This window comes from Pipistrellus kuhlii, unplaced genomic scaffold (assembly GCF_014108245.1).
Source record: "Pipistrellus kuhlii isolate mPipKuh1 unplaced genomic scaffold, mPipKuh1.p scaffold_m20_p_12, whole genome shotgun sequence".
NCBI classification, from domain to species: domain Eukaryota; kingdom Metazoa; phylum Chordata; class Mammalia; order Chiroptera; family Vespertilionidae; genus Pipistrellus; species Pipistrellus kuhlii.
The window spans coordinates 28,893,573-28,913,761 of record NW_023425427.1 but is presented as its reverse complement, the minus strand read 5'-3'; the positions used below and the strand labels follow the sequence as shown (position 1 = coordinate 28,913,761).

Here is a 20,189-nt window from a genome sequence, read left to right as displayed (position 1 = left end):
ACACTATAAAAATAAAATGTAGTAATATTTTGTTATAGGTGACTTGCATTTGTCATTCAAAATATACCTTGACTTTATCCCTTAGCTCTTTGTATTCTTGTCATCAAAAATATCTTTTTCCTTTGAAGAATGAGGAAATGCTGTCAACTGAAGTTAAGGAAGTCATATGTGAATACTGAGCTTTAGACTAAATGAATCATGGCACAGCCTAATTTTTTCCTGATGTGACTGGACTCCTGAATCAGTTGTCAGCATACATAGTTTATTGGTATGACATATTAATACGACCAAAACAAGGCAACTATCTTTGAAGAAGTTAACTAGCTTCAGTATGGTAATTATTCCATATGGCTGCCCCAAGCAAATGACTTAGAATATAGATTTACTTTAAAAGGTAAAATCACCCCAATAAATTCAATAAAAAATAAAGGGTAAAATCATTTGATTTGTGTACATTACCAGTTATTCTGCTTGAAAGAGTTAAATCCATAAATTCCTCATAATCTATTAGCAGGAAATTAATATTATTGTTATTTTTAACATTGTGAAACAATGGCCAGTCAGTTATTTTTGTCTCTTTTAAGATCAATAACTTGGGGCATACCATTCTGGTTGGACAAGATCTCACAATATGACTAACTTTTAATGAGTGCTAATAAAAACATGTGTGTTGCCTCATGATACTACACAATTGCTGCTTAAGCCTTTTGCATTCCAGTTGAATTATACATAGTTAGCATATGTGGCTTACCACCTAGCTACCCTTTATTGTTTAGGTCTCTGTATTGAAAAATCTCTGCGGAACATGATAAAAAAAGTAAATCCTCCTCTTTTAGAACATTGCTTAGCAAACATAATTTTTCTTTCCTAAGTGAATTTTTCTAATTTTGAAATTTTGTCTTGTGCTTTTAAAACTAATGGATAATACTGCAACGTTTCCTTAGGAACAAGCTAGCAGCTTTTGCCCTCTATGCAAAACAATATACCAGTGTCAGAATTTAAGTTAAAAACACAGTACGAATTGAAATGTGTACTATGCAAAAATGTCAGCTGTTTTTTCTTTCACTATTTAGAAAACCTTGAAAACTTTGGGGAAACACTTTCTACTTGTCACTTTAATGGAATGCCCTAAACTAAAAGGCATCTTTTTATGGGTCCTGCCTCTGCTGCTCCTGATTAATTCTATGACCTCAAGCAAATCTCTTAATTCTCTGAACCCCAGGTTTCTCATCTGGAAAATGAAGATAATTATGCCTGCCCCTCAGCCACAGGAATGTTCTAAGAATAGCAGCAGAGAGAATTTTTATAAAGGATTAGGCATGTGGTTTATAGATTTATGATAGTAGTATTTTGTGTAAAAATTATTTGGTTTGTTTTAGTTTTATAATTAAAACCAAAAAGACCTGTTTTTTAAATAAACCATTTAAACAAATCTTTCCTATGCATGCTTTTGTGTAGACACCTGGCCAAAGTATAGACATGTCCCATGTATGTGAAATCACCCAGAGACATGAGTAAGCAAAAGAACATTGACCAGAAACTGTAAACAACCAAGCAGGGAGTTAAATGATAAGGATAGTAGAAGATCTCTTGACTTGAGAAGATAGAAGCACACACATTATTTACCTCTATCTCCCTTAGTTTTTTTTTGTCGTTGTTGTTGTTGTTGTTGTTTTTTATAAGGAGTCTTTAAAAAATATATATATATATATCTATATATATATATTTATAGAGAGGAAGGGAGAGAGAGTTAGAAACATCAATGAGAGAGAAACATCGATCAGCTGCCTCCTGTACACACCTCACTGGGGATGTGTCCACAACCAAGGTACATGTCTTTAACCGGAATCAAACCTGGGATCTTTCAGTCCGCAGGCTGATGCTCTATCCAATGAGCCAAACCGGTTTCGGCTCCCTTAGTTTTGATAGAGGCATTCTCTGTTGGGAGAGAGTGTATTAGGATCTCTCTTCCCTGTCCTTCCCCAAAATACTTATTACTCTCCTGTTAATTCAGATATACTATTTTCTATATTTGATAAGAGTAACATGGGAATGTGAACAGTAGAAGCAATAACAAAGGTTGAGAAACTACCCAGATTTCTGAGCATGTTTCTAATTTTAGGTTGCCTAGGTAATTGAGATTTGGTCTGACATTTTTCCCCCCAGTTTTTTTATTATTATTGATTAAGTTATTACATATGTGTCCATATCTCCAATTGCCCCCCACCCCACTCCCATTCATGCCCTTACCTCCCCCACCCCCCCGACACACACTGCTGTCTCTGTCCATTGGTTATGCTTATATGCATGCATACAAGTCTTTTGGTTGTGGTCTGACATTTGATCTTATAACTAAGGCAGATTTAAAACATAGGAAAAAGCAAAGAAGAATTAACTTTTCAGCTTTCCCATGTGTTTAGGTTTAGCTTAAATTCCAGGAAAAGGAATAAAGACCAGAAACTGACCATGAGGAAGTGAGAGTAGAAAGCAGATGGTTTCCAGACTGTGTCTACCATGTCTGAATTAAGGGGTTTGGGAAGTACAGAGTAAGAAATTAGGGGAAGTTACATTTTGGGGTGATGTTTCTTGATATAAAAATTTGGAAAAGCTTCTTAAATTACCATGCAAATCATCTAATTTTCCTGAAGAAATGATGCTCTGAAGGGTGAAACTAAAAATCAGACTAAGTTTCGTTTCTAAAATTGAGGCAATATGGAATAATGGGGCAGAATAGTGAAATTTGGAGTCAGAGGGCATGGTCTTGAGCCCTGGTTGTATTTCTTTGTAAACGTGTAATCATAGGGAGATTATTAAAATTGTCTGAATTTGTTTTTTCATCTGTGAAAAAGGAAAAATATCTCCCAAGGTAGTTGTGAGGAACTGATATAATCAACTGGGAATATTAATTTTTAAACAGAAAACTAATTTTTATTTTATAATTATAGTTGATATACAAACCCTTTCTGTATTCTTCTGGTACCTCTATGATGCAGATGCTGTTATGCTTGATGTTGTTCCAAAAGTCCTTTAGACTTTCCTCAGTTTTTAAAATTCTTTTTTTTATGCTGCTCTGATTAGGTATTTTCTGCTACCATGTTTTCCAAATCATTGATTTGATCCTCTGCTTCATGTAATCTGTTGATTCCTTCTAGTGTATTCTTCATTTCAATTATTATATTCTTTACTTCTGACTGGTTATTTGTTGTGGTTTCTGTGTCATTTTTTTATGCTATTGAAGTTCTCATTTAAGTTCCTAGAGCATGTTTCAAGGATTTTCTTTAGGGGGGAAATGGGTATCCCACATGCTTTTCAGAGAGACGTTAGGACTGGGGACATAGTTTTGGATGTAATCCTAATTGAGCTCATTACTGAGGCTATAGATACAGGTTCATTTAACCAAGAGTAAAAGTAATCTAAAAAGGAGTACTGAGACGGAGACAAAGAGTAAGTAAGTGAGTGAAGTGAATTGATGATTAAATACATATTAGGAAATGGCCCAGCTGGTGTGGCTCAGGGGTAAGCACTGATTCAGGAACCAAGAGATCACCAGTTCTATCCCTGGTTGGTATATGCCCAGGTTACGGGCTCCCTCCCCAGTAGGGGATGTGCCAGAGGCAGCAGATGGATGATGTTTCTCTCTCATAGATATTTATATTATCTCTATCCTCCCTTCTTCCCACTCCCCACCCAAAGATAATTTACGAAACAAAAATATTGGGAAATGGATATTTTTAAGGGTTAAACAGAGGAAAAAGTATTAGCAAAGGCCCTTGAAAACGATCAGATGGAGTTGGGGTTACAAACCTACTTTGTAATGTCAGTCTTTTTTGAGGAAAGAAAAAAAATATTCCTTGATAAAACCATTAACATTTTGGTCATTTACAGCAGAATTCTGGGGAAGAAAAGGCTTTCTTCCCATAGAATTGCTCTGATGATAAAACTGTTTATGTCCAGTTAGGGAAGTTGTTCTTGAGTTATTCATTTACTAAAAATATAGTGCCTGGCTGGTATGGCTAAGTTGGTTGAGCATTGTCCCATTCACAGAGAGGTCTTCAGTTGGATTCCCTGTCATGGGCACGTGATTGGATTGTGGGCTTGATCCCCTATAGGGGGCATTAGTGTTTTTCTCCCTCTCTCTTCCTCTCTCTCTCTAAAATCAAAAACATTTTTTTAAAAAATAAATAAGTTAAAATGTCCTATAGTTAATAATGAAGATGGTTCAAAAGTAATTGAAGGCACATTATCTTAAAATCTAAGTACCACCAAAACCGGTTTGGCTCAGTGGATAGAGCATTGCCCTGCAGACTGAAAGGTCCTGGGTTCGATTCCAGTCAAGGACATGTACCTTGGTTGCAGGCACATCTCCAGTAGGGGATGTGCAAGAGGCAGCTGATCGATGACTCTCTCATCGATGTTTCTAACTCTCTTTTCCCCTCTCTTCCTCTCTGTAAAAAATAAATAAAATATACATACAGTGGTGCCTCACACAACAAACTTAATTCGTTCCAGGAGCAAGTCTGTTATGCGAAAAGTTCGTTATGTGAAACGTGTTTTCCCATAACAATACATGTTAAAAAAAATAATTCGTTATGTAGCCTAAAATATGCTAAGATGACATAAAAAAAGATAATTTTTTGTTATTATTTTTATTTAGATACATCTAAAAACATAATTTTTTAAAAAAAATTATATAAAAAAAATATTGAGTTTAACTTAAAAGGACGACTGCCGTGATACGTGCGTGATTTAATTCGTAATGAAGAACGATTGCCGTGATACGTGCTTAAGTTAAGCGCAGTGACTAACGACTGCCTGCAGTGCCTGCGCGGAAGGATGCAATACATCGGCAGCGATCGTGGAAGCTCGGGCGAAGCAGTCGTGGAAGCTCGGGCGACTTCGTTGTGTGAAACGAAGTTCGTTGTATGAATCATGAAATGAAGTTCGTTGTGTGCAGCGTTCGCTGTGCGAGGCGTTCTTTATGCGAGGCACCACTGTATATATATTTTAAAATCTAAGTACCCATGTTTTAATTGTTGAAAGGCAAAATTTCCTTGTCAGGAGATTATTCCTTCCATATTCTGCTTATAATATGTTTTTAGCATTTTCTCTGTGTTTCCTTCCATAAAAATATTCTTGAACATTCATAATATACCTTTTGAATTGTACCTTGTAGAACAAAATGAGGAGAATTTATATCAGAATACTCTTTATTTCAACTGCCCACAGTTTTTATATATGCACTAGAGGCCTGGTGCACAATATTCATGCATTGGGGGGCAGGGGCTCCCTCAGCCCAGCTTGTGCCCTTTTGTAATCCAGGACATCCCTCTCACATTTCCGGGGCTCTAGCAGTCTGGGATCCCTTACTCCCTACCACCCACCTGCAACGGAGGGCATTGCTCCCCCTATGGGAGCACCCTGACCACCATGGGGCAGCTCCTGCGTTGAGCGTCTGTCCCCTGGTGGTCAGTGCGCATCATAGCGACCTGTCATAATGATGGTTATTCCACCATTTGGTCGATGTGCATATTAGGTTTTTATTATATAGGATTCATTCATTCATTGAGAGAGAAACATCAATGTGTGAATGAATGTGCTAGTTGAACCTGCATCCTAGGTATGTGCCCTGACTGGAAATTGAACCTGCGACCGACCTTCCAGTGAGCATGGATGATGCTCCAACCAACTGAATCATACGGCCAGGGCTGTCCATACCTTTTAAAGGTATGATTAGTTTATCAAAACATTGTTTCAGTTATTAGAACACTACAGAATTTACACAGCACCAACTTATTTTAACTTTTCCTTAAAAATAAATGAGTGAGCTGAAACCGAATTGGCTCAGTGGTAGAGCGTCGGTCTGTGGACTGAAAGGTCCCAGGTTCGATTCCACTCAAGGGCATGTGCGTTGGCTATGGGCGCATCCCTGGTAGGAGATGTGTAGGAGGCCGCTGGTCGATGTTTCTCTCTCATCGACGTTTCTGGCTCTCTATCTCTCTCCCTTCCTCTCTGTGAAAAATCAATAAAATATATTTTTTTAAAAATAAATAAATGAGTGAAATCGAATATTAGGAAAAAGAATTTAATTTCTTAATAGGTTTCTCTACTGCCAGAAGAAGATATTGCAGCATTGTCCGAAGATATTGCAGCATTGTCCGATTTGCATTATTTGCCAGTGAAAATCTAAGTAGTTTGCTTGGCTGCTGAAACAAATCAGTAGGTACTTTGGGTAGATTCTACATAAACCCTCGCTGTATAATTGCAACTAACAATAGCCCTACCCTCTTATTGAAAGAATAGTCCTCTTGTGTGGGATGATCAGAACTCATTTTATATTCAGTCTTTAGATAAAAATGCAATTGTTTATTTTTTGCAGATGTTGCTTGTTAAAGATTCCAGCAATAACAAAAAAAGTGGGAAAGGGAACCAAATATTATTTCTTGACTAGAAAAAAGCTTACATTGCATGTCTGTTGAACAAGAAGAACATTTTGAGTATTTCTAGTATGTATTTTCCCTTCTCTCAGTTTGATATTGGTTTTTTATGGACAGAGTGAATGGGAAGAAGAAAGACTAGACTTCAAGGAAGAAAATTAATTATTTTAGCTTATAGTAGAAATATATCTCATTCTTAATGCCTTGGGTATCTTTTTATTAAACTTTTGCATCGCAAAAATCAAATATTGATAAAATGTATGTATATATCAAGCATTTTAGAAAACTAGGATAATATTTTACTTAAAGGAGAATGGGCTGAAATTTTTTGTAAAAAAAAAAAATCTTATAATCTCTAATTAGCTACACTGAACAGATATACTTTCCTAAAAAGAAATAAGCCTATATTAACTTTAGCTTTGTATTTTTCCTTAAATGACAATAAAGCTAACTTTACTACTAGAACTCACTCCAAAGGTATTTCTGAGCTATTAATATTACTAGCTCTTTTAGTGAAATAATAAAATACATAAAAATAGTCAGACTCAGTAACTTATCCAAATAAGGTATTTCTTATATGAGTAACTAGTAGATATTCAAGCTTTTACTTTTTATCATAGTTTAAGAAAAAAAGTAAGAGTTTGTAGATTTGAAAGTTTTAAGTGAATAGAATTCAGTATTGATATTCTGGATTATATAATATTATAGTAGTAGTATTCTATCTGTAGTAAATGTGATATTAAGTTGATAATAGCAATAATTTTTTTTTTAATTCCACTTTTAAAAAGGGAAATGGCAATGTCTTCTATTTTAAATATTTTAACTGCCTGGATAAAAAAAGCAAATTTTTATAAACAATATTAGAAAACAGGTGCTTTTTCAATATCCAAATAATTGATTAAAGAATGGGACAATTAGCCCTAGCTGGTTTGGCTTAGTTGATAGAATGTTGGTCTGCAGACTGAAGGGTCCTGGGTTTGATTCCGGTCAAGGGCACATGCCTGGGTTGTGGGCTTGATCCCCGATAGAGGGTGTCCAAGAGACAGCCAATCAATGATTCTTTCTCATCATTGATATTTCTATCGCTCCCTCTCTCTTCTCTCTGAAATCAAAAAAATATTTTTAAAAAAGGAATGGGACAATTATTATTTGCCTCTGATAAATTCCTGTTATTTTTACTATCTTGTTGAAATAGGATCAGAACTGTTTATGTGCAAATATAATGTGATGAAAATTTACAGGCTCATTAGAAGTTTTCTGATGCTTATAACATAATACGTTTTAAAAATATATTCAGTTGGAAATTGGAAACCGCAAAACTGACCAGTAATAGGGAATAGTTAAGTAAATTACAGTTTTACTCTTGGAGAATATAATGCAGCCAATAAAAACATAATGTAAAAGTGTATATATTAGTATAAAAAAATTAAGAACAAAAGTTATAAAAACGCATATACAGAAAAAAATGCAAGTTTCTATTATATATGTGCTTGAAATGCTAAAAGTATAGAATCTCAGTGATGAAATGTAATTTTTATAAAATTTCTATAATATAAACATTTATATGTAAACACTCATATTTTTAAAAAATATGGATATGAGCTTACTCTACAAGATTTTTACTATTCTAGTGTTCTTCTAAAATATATAAAATTTTTGTTTCTGTTTTAAGTCCTTTTAAAGCATGCACATGAATTTCCTTATTTTTAAAATATGATTTTATTGATTTCAGAGAAGAAAGGAAAAGGGAGAGATAGAGAGAAATATCAATGATGAAAGAGAATAATTGATCAGCCGTCTCCTGTATATCCGCTACTGGGGATCATGCCTGCAACCTTTCTTATGCCCTAATCAGGAATCAAACCATAACCTCCTGGTAAATAGGTCGATGCTCAATCACTGAGCCTCTCCAGTTGGGTGAATCTTTAGCAACTGAGCTAGACACCAAAACCAGACAAAGACATTATGAGAAAAAAAGCCAGTACAACTATAGAACAATATTCCTCATTGGACTTAGACACAAAAATCATCAACATTATATTCACTAATAAATATAAAGGACAATACATAACAGACAAGTGGAGTTCATCACAGGAATGCAGTGTTCATGGATTGGAATACTCAATATTGTTAAGATGTCAATTCTCCCCCAAACTTATTTATAGTTTTAATATAATCCGAATCACAATCGTAGTAGGCTTTTTGTTGTTGTTGAAATCAACAAACTGATTCCAAAATATGTATGGAAAAGTAAAGTAATTAGAAGAGCTAAAATTTTAAAAAAGAAGAGTTGGAAGATGCACAGTACTGATTTCAAAACATAAAAGCTACAATCATCTAGACGAGGTGGTACTAGTAAAAGAATAGATGCATAGATTAATGTGATAGAATATTGCAGTAAGCCCAGGCTGGGTGGTTCAATTGGTTGTATTGTCATCCCAAACACCAAAAAGGCTGTTGGTTTGATTCCCCATCAGGGCACATACCTATGTTGCAGATTTAGTCTCGTTGGGGCATATATGGGAGGTAGCTGATCAGTGATGTTTCTCTTTCACATCGATGGAGAGAAATTATAGCGGTAGGAACCAATCAGATAAAACCATAATGTGGTATAATCTTAAAGACAACTTGCCTAGTGTTTTCAAAAACAGTGTACTAGAGGAAACCCTTCTAGGTCAAAAGAGAGATAAACAAGTTGGGGCAGTTGAGGAAATGTCAGTCTAGATGGCTACATTCAATAACATGGAGTTATTTTTCATTTTTCTGAAGTATGGGTAACGGTATTGTGGTTAAGCAGGAGAAAATATTTCTAAGATATAATGATTAACAGGTAAAGTGAGTTAATATCTGCACCTTATTTTAAATGTACACACACATAAGCAAATAGGTAAAATGCCAATAGTTGTCTCTATACAGTGTATATATGTATCAGTATTACTTTTTTAACTTTTCTGCATGTTTGGAAATTTTCATAATAGAGAAGAATGTTTTTAGATTCAATTGAGTACTATTCATGATGGCATTATGCTATGCAGTGCATAGCTATAGATCCTCTGAATATCAGGCAGCTGTACCTGCATTGCATCCTTGAGAATAATTTTTTTTTCCATAATGTGCTTAGCATGATGTGTATTTTGAGAACTGGAGTAGAAAGCAGCTCTGTGAAATGCTTTGTATTGTAAGGATGTTTTAGAGACCATTGCTTACTATAGTTTATGGTGTGTGTTCTCTTTGGGAAAGATAAAACTTTGGGTTTGAATAACAAGATTAGTTATGCTATTTGTGAGAATTTTGGCGTGTTATAGACATTGAGTTAGGTAGGAGTAGAGCTTATGTCTTACTGGCTGCTAGAAAGTTCAGATCCCCCTTATTGTTCATTGCTAGCAGGTGCACTTCCCAGCAGCACTTCTGACTGCTTCCTAATTTTCCCTTCCTACCCTCATTTCCCCCCCAATTTGACTCCCTCGTCTATTTTTTTTTGCTTGTATTTATTTTATAAGATACTTGATACCCCACAATGTGCTAGCTATATTAAAAGGATTTATAATGTAGCTTATGATTTGAAAGCCAAAGCCTAAAAGACAGTCATATAGTAGTAGTAGTAAGTTATTGCTCTCAAATCCAGAGATATTTTATCCTATAATTAAATTTAGACTAAGGGACTATTACCAGAAAACTTAAAAATAATATATATTTAAATATGATTGAGTAAGATATAAAATGCTCTATTTTGTGGGGAGGTTTAATGCAGGAGATTCCAAGGGAATGGATTTTCAACAGAAGTTAGAACTGGAATTTTCCTTAAAATTTCATTTTTTAAAGCCTGTTTTCCCCCAATTAATGAAGGAAGTGAAATATGCCATTGTCACATTAGCTTTGACCTTTTAAAGAAATGAATTAATTTAGAAAGAATGATAAAATTAACATTTAATAGCATTTCTGAATTATGATGTACAAAAAAAACATAATGAAATATTATATTATCCTTAAATGGTATTCAAATCTCTTCTCTTCCCCCCCCCCCAAAAAAAAACACACACATAGTTTCATCCTTCCGTTAAAGAATACTTTATATTTTATAAAATATTTTTCTGCATCAGGATATTGATACAGATGTTATATTTACAATTTATTCTTGTTATCTTCTTGGGTTTTGAAGTCCTCGCCCAATTTTATTTTGGGGTTGCTGTCTTATATTAACAAAATGCATTGTCTGACAGCAGAATATTTAGAGCAAGGATAACATTTACTATAAAATATGCTGTATGAATTAGTAATGGCTAAGACTTTATGTAGTATTAAATAGTAGTGTCTTTTGATACACCTCGAGTTTATTCTGTTCTTTTTTTAAAAAAATATTCACTTGATTAATAAGGTTTCTTCTTTAACTAAGATTCCTAAATTCAGTGGAATCTCCCACAGAAGGTCGTTTTTCCTTTAAAGATCTTGAAAGTAGCCTTGCTATTGTAAATTAAATGATCTTTCAAGACCTTTGCACTTTGAAAACAAATTTTTTATTTTTTATTTCGATTTTATAGATATGCTAGAGGCCTGGTGCATGAAAATTTGTGCACTGGGGTTGGGGGGAAGTTTCCTCAGCCCAGTTTGCCTCATCTGACAGTTCCAGAGTCCTCAGGAGATGTCCTACTGGTGGCTTAGGCCCGCTTCCCCCCAAGGAGTCTCCCTCTGCAGAAGGCAACTGGGCTGATCAGGGGAAAGCACCATCTCTAACACTCCACTGCTGCTGCTACTGCTGGCCACGGCAGCTGCAAGGCCTGAGCCCCGTGCCTCACGGCCACTGGGCCTCACAGCTGCCCAAGCCTACGGCTGCTGTGACCACGGTTGCTATGAGCCCCAGGCCTCACAGCTGCTGTGGCTTTGTCCAGATGGACATCCAGATGGATGCCTGGAAGATGTCCACCCTAATTAGCATATTACCTTTTAATTAGTATAGATGCTTAAATCTTAACCTTAATAACCTTAATATAAAGTATCCCTTGGAGAGAAACCAAGATGGAGGCATGGGTAAACACCTGAACTTGCCGTCTCTCACTACGACTTCAAAACTACAACTGAAAGACAAAATAGACATCATCCAGAACCACAGGAAGGCTGGCTAAGTGGAAATTCTAAAACTAGAAGGAAAGAGAAAAGCACAGTGAGACTCAGAGGAGGTGAGGAAGGCAGAGGTACAGAGGCACGAATGTGGAGAGAGCTGGCAACTGAGTACGCAGCTGTCTTTCTCAATCGGGAGGGGGACTCAAGCTCCCGAATGAACTCCAGTTTCAGTCAAGATTCTGGGGACCCAGACTCATATGGGGAGAAACTGGACTGACTGGCAGCAGATGGAACTCTAGGGCGGCTTTCTTTCAGAGGTGCTTGCAGTGATTACCAAGGGGCACTGAAACCCGAGGGCCCTCTTTGGGCAGGGATGACGGGAATCCACTCTGAGACCCCGCCCCACCCAAGCTGTGCACAAAAGCGTTTGCATATGAATGGCCTGGTCCTTTGAAATCTGAAATTACCTAACAAACTGCAACTGAGTCAAAGAGACCCAGAACATCTAAAAGAAGGCCCAAGGCCCCACAGCAGCCTGCGTTGCTTCACAGCTGGGCTTCATCTGGGCACCTCTAAAACCCAAACAAAGAAGAGGAATCTGCAGATCTCTATGTAGCTCCTACTGGGTGGCCTCAGGCAGAAGCTAAATTAGCACCACCTTGGAGATCCAAGAGCCAGTGTACCCAGTGGTAAGAGTGGGACCATCCAAACTACAACTCCTCAGATTCTTAAGGCAAACTCAGTGAGCACCACAGCCCCACTGAAGCAAGTCTTATCCTCATAAAGGTGTCTCTAGCACAGTTCTCCCATTATAGACACGGCTGATCCTCACAGCCAATTGGCCTGGAGGACAATTCCTCCCAGTGATACCAACATCAAGTCTTAACTACAACAAGACTGTGCACTAAACCCAAAAAGGGGTGCACAAAGAGAGTCCAACCCAGGTAACTGGGGATACTGAACCACTGGGCCCTATAGGACATCTAGCACACAAAGCCACTCTATCAACTCAGGGAAGCAGCCAAAATGCAGAGACAAAGAAACAGGTCACAAATGACAGAAATGGAGGAAAGCAAACTACTGGATATAGAGTTCAAAACCACGATTATAAGGTTTTTCAAGAATTTTCTAGAAAAAGTTGGTAAATTTAGTGAGACCTTGAGGATATGAAAAAGGACCAACTAGAGATTAAGCATACACTGACTAAAATAAAAAAATAAAATATACAGAGATCCAATAGCAGACTAGAGGATCTCAAGAATCAAGTCAAAGATTTGAAATACAAAGAAACAAAAAACACCCAACCAGAAAAGAAAAAAAGAATCCAAAATTATGAAGATAGTGTAAGGAGCCTCTGGGACAACTTCACGCATACCAACATCTGAATTATGGGGGTGCCTGAAGAAGAGATAGGGCAAGATACTGAAAACCTACTTGAAGAAATAATGACCGAAAACTTCCCCCACCTGGTGAAAGCAATAGACTTTCAAGTACATGAAGAGCAAAGAACCTGAAACAAAAGGAATCCAAAGAGGACCACACCAAGACACATCATAATTAAAATGCCAATAGCAAAACACAAAGAATATTAAAAGCAGCAAGAGAAAAACAGTTAGTTACATACAAGGGAACACCCATATGACTGTCAGCTGATTTCTCAACAGAAACTATGCAGGCCAGACTAGAGTGGCAAGAAATATTCAAAGTGACGAATAGCAAGAATCTACAACCAAGATTACTCTACCCAGCAAAGCTATCATTCAGAATTGAAGGTCAGATAAAGAGCTTCACAGATAAAAAACTAAAGGAGTTCATCACCACAAAACCAGTATTATATGAAATGCTGAAAGGTATTTTGTAAGAAGAAGAAGAAAAAGATAAAGATAAAATTTATGAACAACAAATACGTATCTATCAACAAGTGAATCTAAAAATCAAGTGAATAAAAAATCTGATGAACAGAATAATCTGTTTTGTAGCAGTGCCTGTTAGCTATGTGAGCTCTGTGCAGCCTCTCCATTTATACTGCTTCACACATCACTCACAGAATATAATAGAATCAGGGGCATAGAAAAGGAGTGGCTGACAATCCTCTGGAGGAAAGGAGGGGTGGAGGTTGTGAGAAGAGACTGGACAAAAATCATACACCTATGGATGAGGACAGTGGGAGGAAGGGGGTAAGGGTATAGGGTAGGGTGGGAACCAGATATGGAGGAGCTATTGGGGGGGGGGGGGGAGAACAACTGTAATAATCTGAATAATAAAGATTTTAAAAAAAATAAAGTGTCCTTTAACAGAAAGATGATACTATTATGGGGGAAAATTTTTTTAATATCATTCAAGAGTAACTAATATAATTGTTCATTAAGATTTTTTTTTGTACACTTTAATTCTTTCAGCAATGCTAAAACAGTGGCATATTATACCTCCCTTCATTAATTAAAAGTACAGGGTTACAAATGAAATTCTCAAGAAAAATTTCGATTCTAATGGCTGTTGAAAATCCATTTTCAGTGAATCTTCTACCATGAGGGATATGCTAAAATTAATCACCCTACCAGGGTTAGCTGTAAACATCACAGATGTGAGTACGATTTGCTCCAGGCATAATGATTCCTAAAGCTAAGACTTAGCTTTCATTGCCAACATCTCTGGAATTAACTTTCTCTAGATTGCCAAAATTCAGGAAACAAGGTGTTCAGTTCTCTCTCTTTCTGCAGCTATTTTTAAGTGAAAGTACTATTCTCATTCTTACTTCCATTCATTTCTTAACCCATGGAAATCAAATTTAATTTTGTAGCAGTGCCTGTTAGCTATGTGAGCTCTGTGCAGCCTCTCCATTTATACTGCTTCACACATCACTCACAGGACAAGTTCCCACAAAGACCTGTTTTGTTCCACTGTCAATCCACCTAAAGAAACCAGTTTAAAACTATGCGCAGCTTTGTAAATCAAGATGAACTAGTCAGAAATTGGATACGGAAACAAACAAGAAACCAAGTAATGCTTCCTAGTTAACAAGCAGAGTGCTATGTATAATCAAATTTCAGGTAATGAATCACTCTGCATTCTAAGCATATTCTAATTAGAAAGTTTATACCTTATTCATATTGTAATCATAGTCAAGTCATTATCTTGTTCCCATTGCTAGAATTATGAAAATATAATTAAAATTTTTAGTAGGATACTGTAGGCAACAGAAGGCATGGAGAATAAATGATGAAATGTGAACGTTGGTTCTGGAGACTCCTTAGAAAGCCTTGTAGGAGATAACTAAGTATCAAGGTTGCTCAGAAGAGAAGTTTGATATCAAGCACATATTTCCTTCTTTTGGGCAGTAATTAGCAGACCACAGTACGAAGAAATATAATGGCATGCAGAATTTATTTCCTCAGGGACTCTCCATCTAGGTCAGGAAGAAAGGAATACTCATACACAATTCATAAGTAACAGAATTACACTTTTCAACACAGAGTTAAATTGAAACAATATATTCAGACCTTAATTTATGGTGTTTGAAAATATCCTATGAAATATTTTCTCTTTGGGTAAATCTTTTGTAAAATTATTTTGCCTTCTTGTTTAGAACTTTGAAGAATAGCAAGCCTTGTTCAGAAGTTTTGTTTCAGATGATCACTAAATGTTGTACTTTTAACTCAGTACCAAATAAAAATAACCTTCCAGCCCTGACCGATTTGGCTCAGTGGATATGAGAAGTCTAAAAAGAGCTAATTCCAATGTAACCCTGATATTTGGGGCTAGACATCTGAATTCAAGCCAGCAAGCTCAGTGTACATTCCTGATAACCTATAATTAAGTCCCTCTCCCCTTCCCAGATACTGGTCTTGTGGAACCTGCTATTGTGAACAGTGCACTGCCCAGGAGGGAGGATTATTAACACTAGCGCCAGGCCAGACCATCAGCTATGGCCTGGAGATCCCCAACACCTGGGGGCCTTCTTGCAAGACCCTGGAAAAGGACTGAAAGCATAATCCATGTTTGTGGGACAAAGACCACAGGGAGGGAGCTATAAAGGAAAGCCCCATGTGTGTCCCTTCACTCAGATTTGGAAGGCTGTTCCCTGAGTCTGCCGGTGTATTAGACAGTACCCCTCCTTTTTCTTAGAAGCGTCTTTGGTTTTCTTTGGTCTTCTGCAACAAATAGAGCACATGTGTCAAACACAAGGCCCGCGGGCCAAATCTGTCCCGCCAGGCCTTGCAATGTGGCCCACACCGCGCTGTCATCACTGCACTCCGCTGCGTTTCCATCACAATGACAGTTTATGACTGTTCAGTAAACCATTCGGCCCTCGATTTAGGCTGGATTTTAGATTTTGGCCCCTTCTCTGATTGAGTTCGACACCCCTAAAATAGAGCATCAGATTGTGGACTGAAGGGTCCCAAGTTCGATTCCGGTTAAGGGCATGTGCCTTGGGTGTGGGCACATTCCCAGTGGGGAGTGTGCAGGAGGCAGCTGATCGATGTTTCTCTCTCATCGATTTTTCCCTTCCTCTCTGTAAAAAATAAAAAAAAAAATATTTAAAAAAATAGCCTTCCAGAAATCTGCTTTTTTTGGTGATGCTTTGCTTTTTCCTCTTGAGAAACACAAAAAGGGCATAAAAGCAAAGAAAACATAAAATGTTCTCTACCCATTATTCCTACAATAGGCAAATACCAGGCTTCCACCACAAGCAAGTTAGAAAATTCTCAGAATACTTAATGTAGTTTCTGAATCAGATGAACATGTTATCAAATATAAAGCTTATGGAGAACACAACACATTAAAAAAATTCCATCCTCCTTAACTCCCAATACACTTTGAAAAGAAAGTTATAATAAAAATGGGGTTTTCCCCCTCCTAAAGCCCTTTTCCCACCACTGATATTTACTGCACATGAGTATTTATTTTCTGTCTTGAAGAAATAAGATTAGCAAGGTAACTTTTCTTTTAAAAATATATATTTTACTGATTTTTTACAGAGAGGAAGGGAGAGGGATAGAGAGTTAGAAACATCAATGAGAGAGAAACATCAATCAGCTGCCTCCTGCACACTCCCTACCGGGTATGTGCCCACAACCAAGGTACATGCCCTTGACCGGAATCGAACTTGGGACCCCTGAGTCCACAGGCCGATGTTCTATTCACTGAGCCAAACCGGTCAGGGCAAGCAAGGTAACTTTTCTAAAACATTTTTCTTTACATGAGAATGCAAAAGGATTCAATTGAGTAATTAAATGTCTTCTTGCTTGCAACTGCTTCTCCCTGGCACTCCTTTCTCAAGTTTCATAGTCTCCACTATAGACTGACAATTTAGAATGATCTCATTTCTAAATCTAATTTCTCATTTTTCAGTGGTAAAGTGTGAATTGTCAAGAGTCTTAAAATGTGAATTAAATTTCTTTATTATTACATTTTTATTGAGGTATAGCTTACATAGAATAAAATGCACATAACTAACTGTACAGTTTGAGTTGTACACATCAGAATCAATGGTGAGGACTTGCTCAAAATACTCCTGCAGATTAAAAAGTTTCTTAGATGATTCTGAGGAACACCAGTTAAGAATCTTTGCTTTTGTAAAGAAACAAATTGAGGAATGGACATAAAAATACATATAAGGCATTAACACAGATTACAGTTACATTGCTATTTTAAAAAATATTTTATTGATTTTTTTTACAGAGAGGAAGAGAGAGGGATAGAGGTTAGAAACATCCATGAAAGAGAATCATAGATCAGCTGCCTCTTGCAAACCCCCTGCTGGAAATGTGCTCGTGACCAAGGTACATGCTTCTTGACCGGAATCGAACCTGGAACCTTTCAGTCAGCAGGCCAATGCTCTATCCACTGAGCCAAACTGGTTTCGGCATACGTTACTGTTTTTAAAAATCTTAACTTTCTTGTGTGCCTTGTTCATGGAGTTTGCAATTCTAGCTCACAGATGAAATTCTCAATTTGCTTTTCTCTTTGTTTTTTTTAGAAAATTAATGCAAAAGTTCATGATGGAGTATGTCAGCGCTGTAAAGAAGTTCTTGAATGGCGTGTAAAATACAGCAAATACAAACCATTGTCAAAGCCTAAAAAATGGTGAGTTAAGTTTATTAATTACCTTGCCAGTATCATATAGTTTATTATTTCATTCCCTAATTTTCAAAATTGTATTCAAATAAATATTGAGGTAAATAGAAAAAAATTCCATTCTCCCGTGTAAAATTTTATTTTATATGCTGAATCCTGCTTTGTGAAGGCAAATAGATTGAAAAACTGGATTGATCATTCCCTGACCCATTCTTTCATACATAATAATGCACCATTTTTATAGACTCTTGTGCATAAAAGGAGCGTTAGGACAGATAGGGGAATATTTGTTTTGCAAGTCTGCTTCTGACTGATGAGGTAACAATATTTACTATGGATCATGTTTACCAAGGGGGCCTTAAAACAGCTCTGACTTTTTAATGCAACCCATGAAGATTATTGAAATGGCTGAGCTGGAGTATCATAAGTAAACTGCTAAACTGATAACTTATAATTTCATTCCTTTGAATAGTTGGGTTTAAGTGAAAAGACACTGGACTTTGTTTCTCATTCTTCTATCCCTCAGTCTTTTTTTTTTTAATTTTTGGATTTTGTTTTATCAGCCTTATGTGCATCCTAGTGTGATACCTTATATCCTTTAGCTCAACTGATTAAGGGCCACATTGGAGGGTAATTTCTGCCTAAAAGAGAAAAGTGATTATTTGAAATATAAACGTTAGCATTAATGTGTCGATCATGTTTTTGCATTCTGAGTTTATGTAGTAGCTATTTAGAACACAGTTATGCATTGTTGCTTTATTTTCCTTTTGGTTTTTTAGTGGTAGTGGCAACTTCCCTAAATGTATTCTCTCTTCCTTCATGGGAGGAAGTTGTACTTAAAGTTTGGAAGGTTAGTCTAAAAAATAAACATGACATAATCTTTGCTGTTTATTTTTATTAAAAAATTATGTCAGATGTTTTGTGAATCTATAACTTGGGAGTCAGGGAAGTTCATGGTGATGTTGCTACTGCCTGGGAGTATGTGTAACCCAGAGGCCTTGAGAGACCTTGGCTAGGTCCAGGAGATGAGGACCTCAGGAGCAGCTCCACCCTGAGGCAGCTGAGGTTAGCCATAGAATAGCTGGTGGTGAGTGTAAAATGAGGGAAATATAATGTATAAGTACCAAAATGCAGAGAACATGACATTAAGGCCTAAAGGAAGATCTCTAGAAATAAAGAAGCCTTAGGTATTGCAAAACAAATGATGACTAAGAAACTACTAGTCCAAACATGTTACTTAAGAGGTCACCTGTCTGGCCTAGAACGTTATGAATTTCAGATTACACTGAATACGTGACACATGAGGCATTTTAGAAAGCCTTGCTTTCAAACCCTAATCTAGATTGAGAGTCTTGTAGAAAGGATAACTCATCTATATCCACCTTGCTTTCTCTGCATATATTAAGACTTGACCAACACTGTAAGGGATTTAAATGCAATGATGAAAGGTACTTGATGGGTTGTGAAGGGGTCAAAATCCTGCCACCCTGAAGCTGCTTTTTGGGATGTTGATTTTTAAGCTGTTTACTAAGAAACAAAAGACCAGGAAAGATTCTTTGGCCCTCCCCCCTTCCCTGCCCAAGAGTTTCAGACAAAGAACCTAGCTTCTGGAAGGAGATCTTATGATACTCCCCTTAGCCCAATTTGAATTAAGTAGGGTAAACAAGAGGCCTTCAGGCAGGTGCCTGTCAGCTAGGTACCCACTGTGCCCCATTGTGTCAGTCACCTCCACGGATTTTCCTGCCAGGCATGTTTTGTTATCCTCAACTACCTGTAAATTGCCCATTATCACTTCTGAAATCTATTGTATTATCTCCTTGTCCAGAAATGTCTTACAAACCCAATGTTGTCTCACTTGTCTTTGGAATTTTTATGGATCTATCATGTCTATGTGAATTCCCCATGTGCATGTATGAAACTTTATTTTCTCCTGATAATCTCTATGTTTTTAATTTGGTTATTAGTCAAACCAGAAGAATTTAGAAAGTGGGAGGAAAAGTATGTATATGTATTTTAGACTCCCACTGAAGCTTTGATCAAGCATAATCACTTACAAATTAAATTTTTCTATTGTTAGGATTTATACTTATTAAATCCTACCTTTAAAAAAACAAACATGTATTTAGAGAAACAATTTTACATTCAGATACTGACATGCCTACAGACTTTTACAAATTTTACATTCAGATGCTGGTACCTACAGACTTCTGCTTTGTATTTCAGGTAACTAAGCAATCCTTTTCTCCTATTAATTTACAAGTATGGTAGGCAAATACCCGAACCTGTGTTAGAATCTCTAGCAGCTGCTTTTCTCTTCCTACCCATAAAAAATAAAATAAGGTGCTAGCTAATGTTTAACATGGCCATGGTAGTGGAAAAGAAAGGAGAAGCTAGAATAACACAGCAGCAGGCCCAAAACAGATTGGGATCTGAGTTTAGACTTGAACCCATAAGTCCTCTGTATCAGTAGTTCTCAAAAGGAAAAGGGGATTTTGACCCCAGGGACATTTGGGAATATCTGGAGAAATTTTTTGTTGTCATGACTATAGGATCTGGGAGGGATGCTACTGGCATATAGTGGTGGGTAGAGGCCACGGATGCTACCAAACATCCTACACC

General features: G+C 36.8%; 1 protein-coding gene across 2 annotated transcripts in view; it reads left to right on the top strand.

Moving 5' to 3' along the window:
* CUNH9orf85 (chromosome unknown C9orf85 homolog) overlaps positions 1-20,189 on the top strand; it is a 51,237-nt gene that overhangs the window by 14,492 nt on the left and 16,556 nt on the right. For both annotated transcript variants that reach the window (XM_036433808.2, XM_045580120.1), the window contains exon 2: positions 17,473-17,579. In XM_036433808.2, the coding sequence (XP_036289701.1) occupies positions 17,473-17,579 (107 nt within the window). The remainder of the gene's footprint in view (positions 1-17,472; positions 17,580-20,189) is intronic.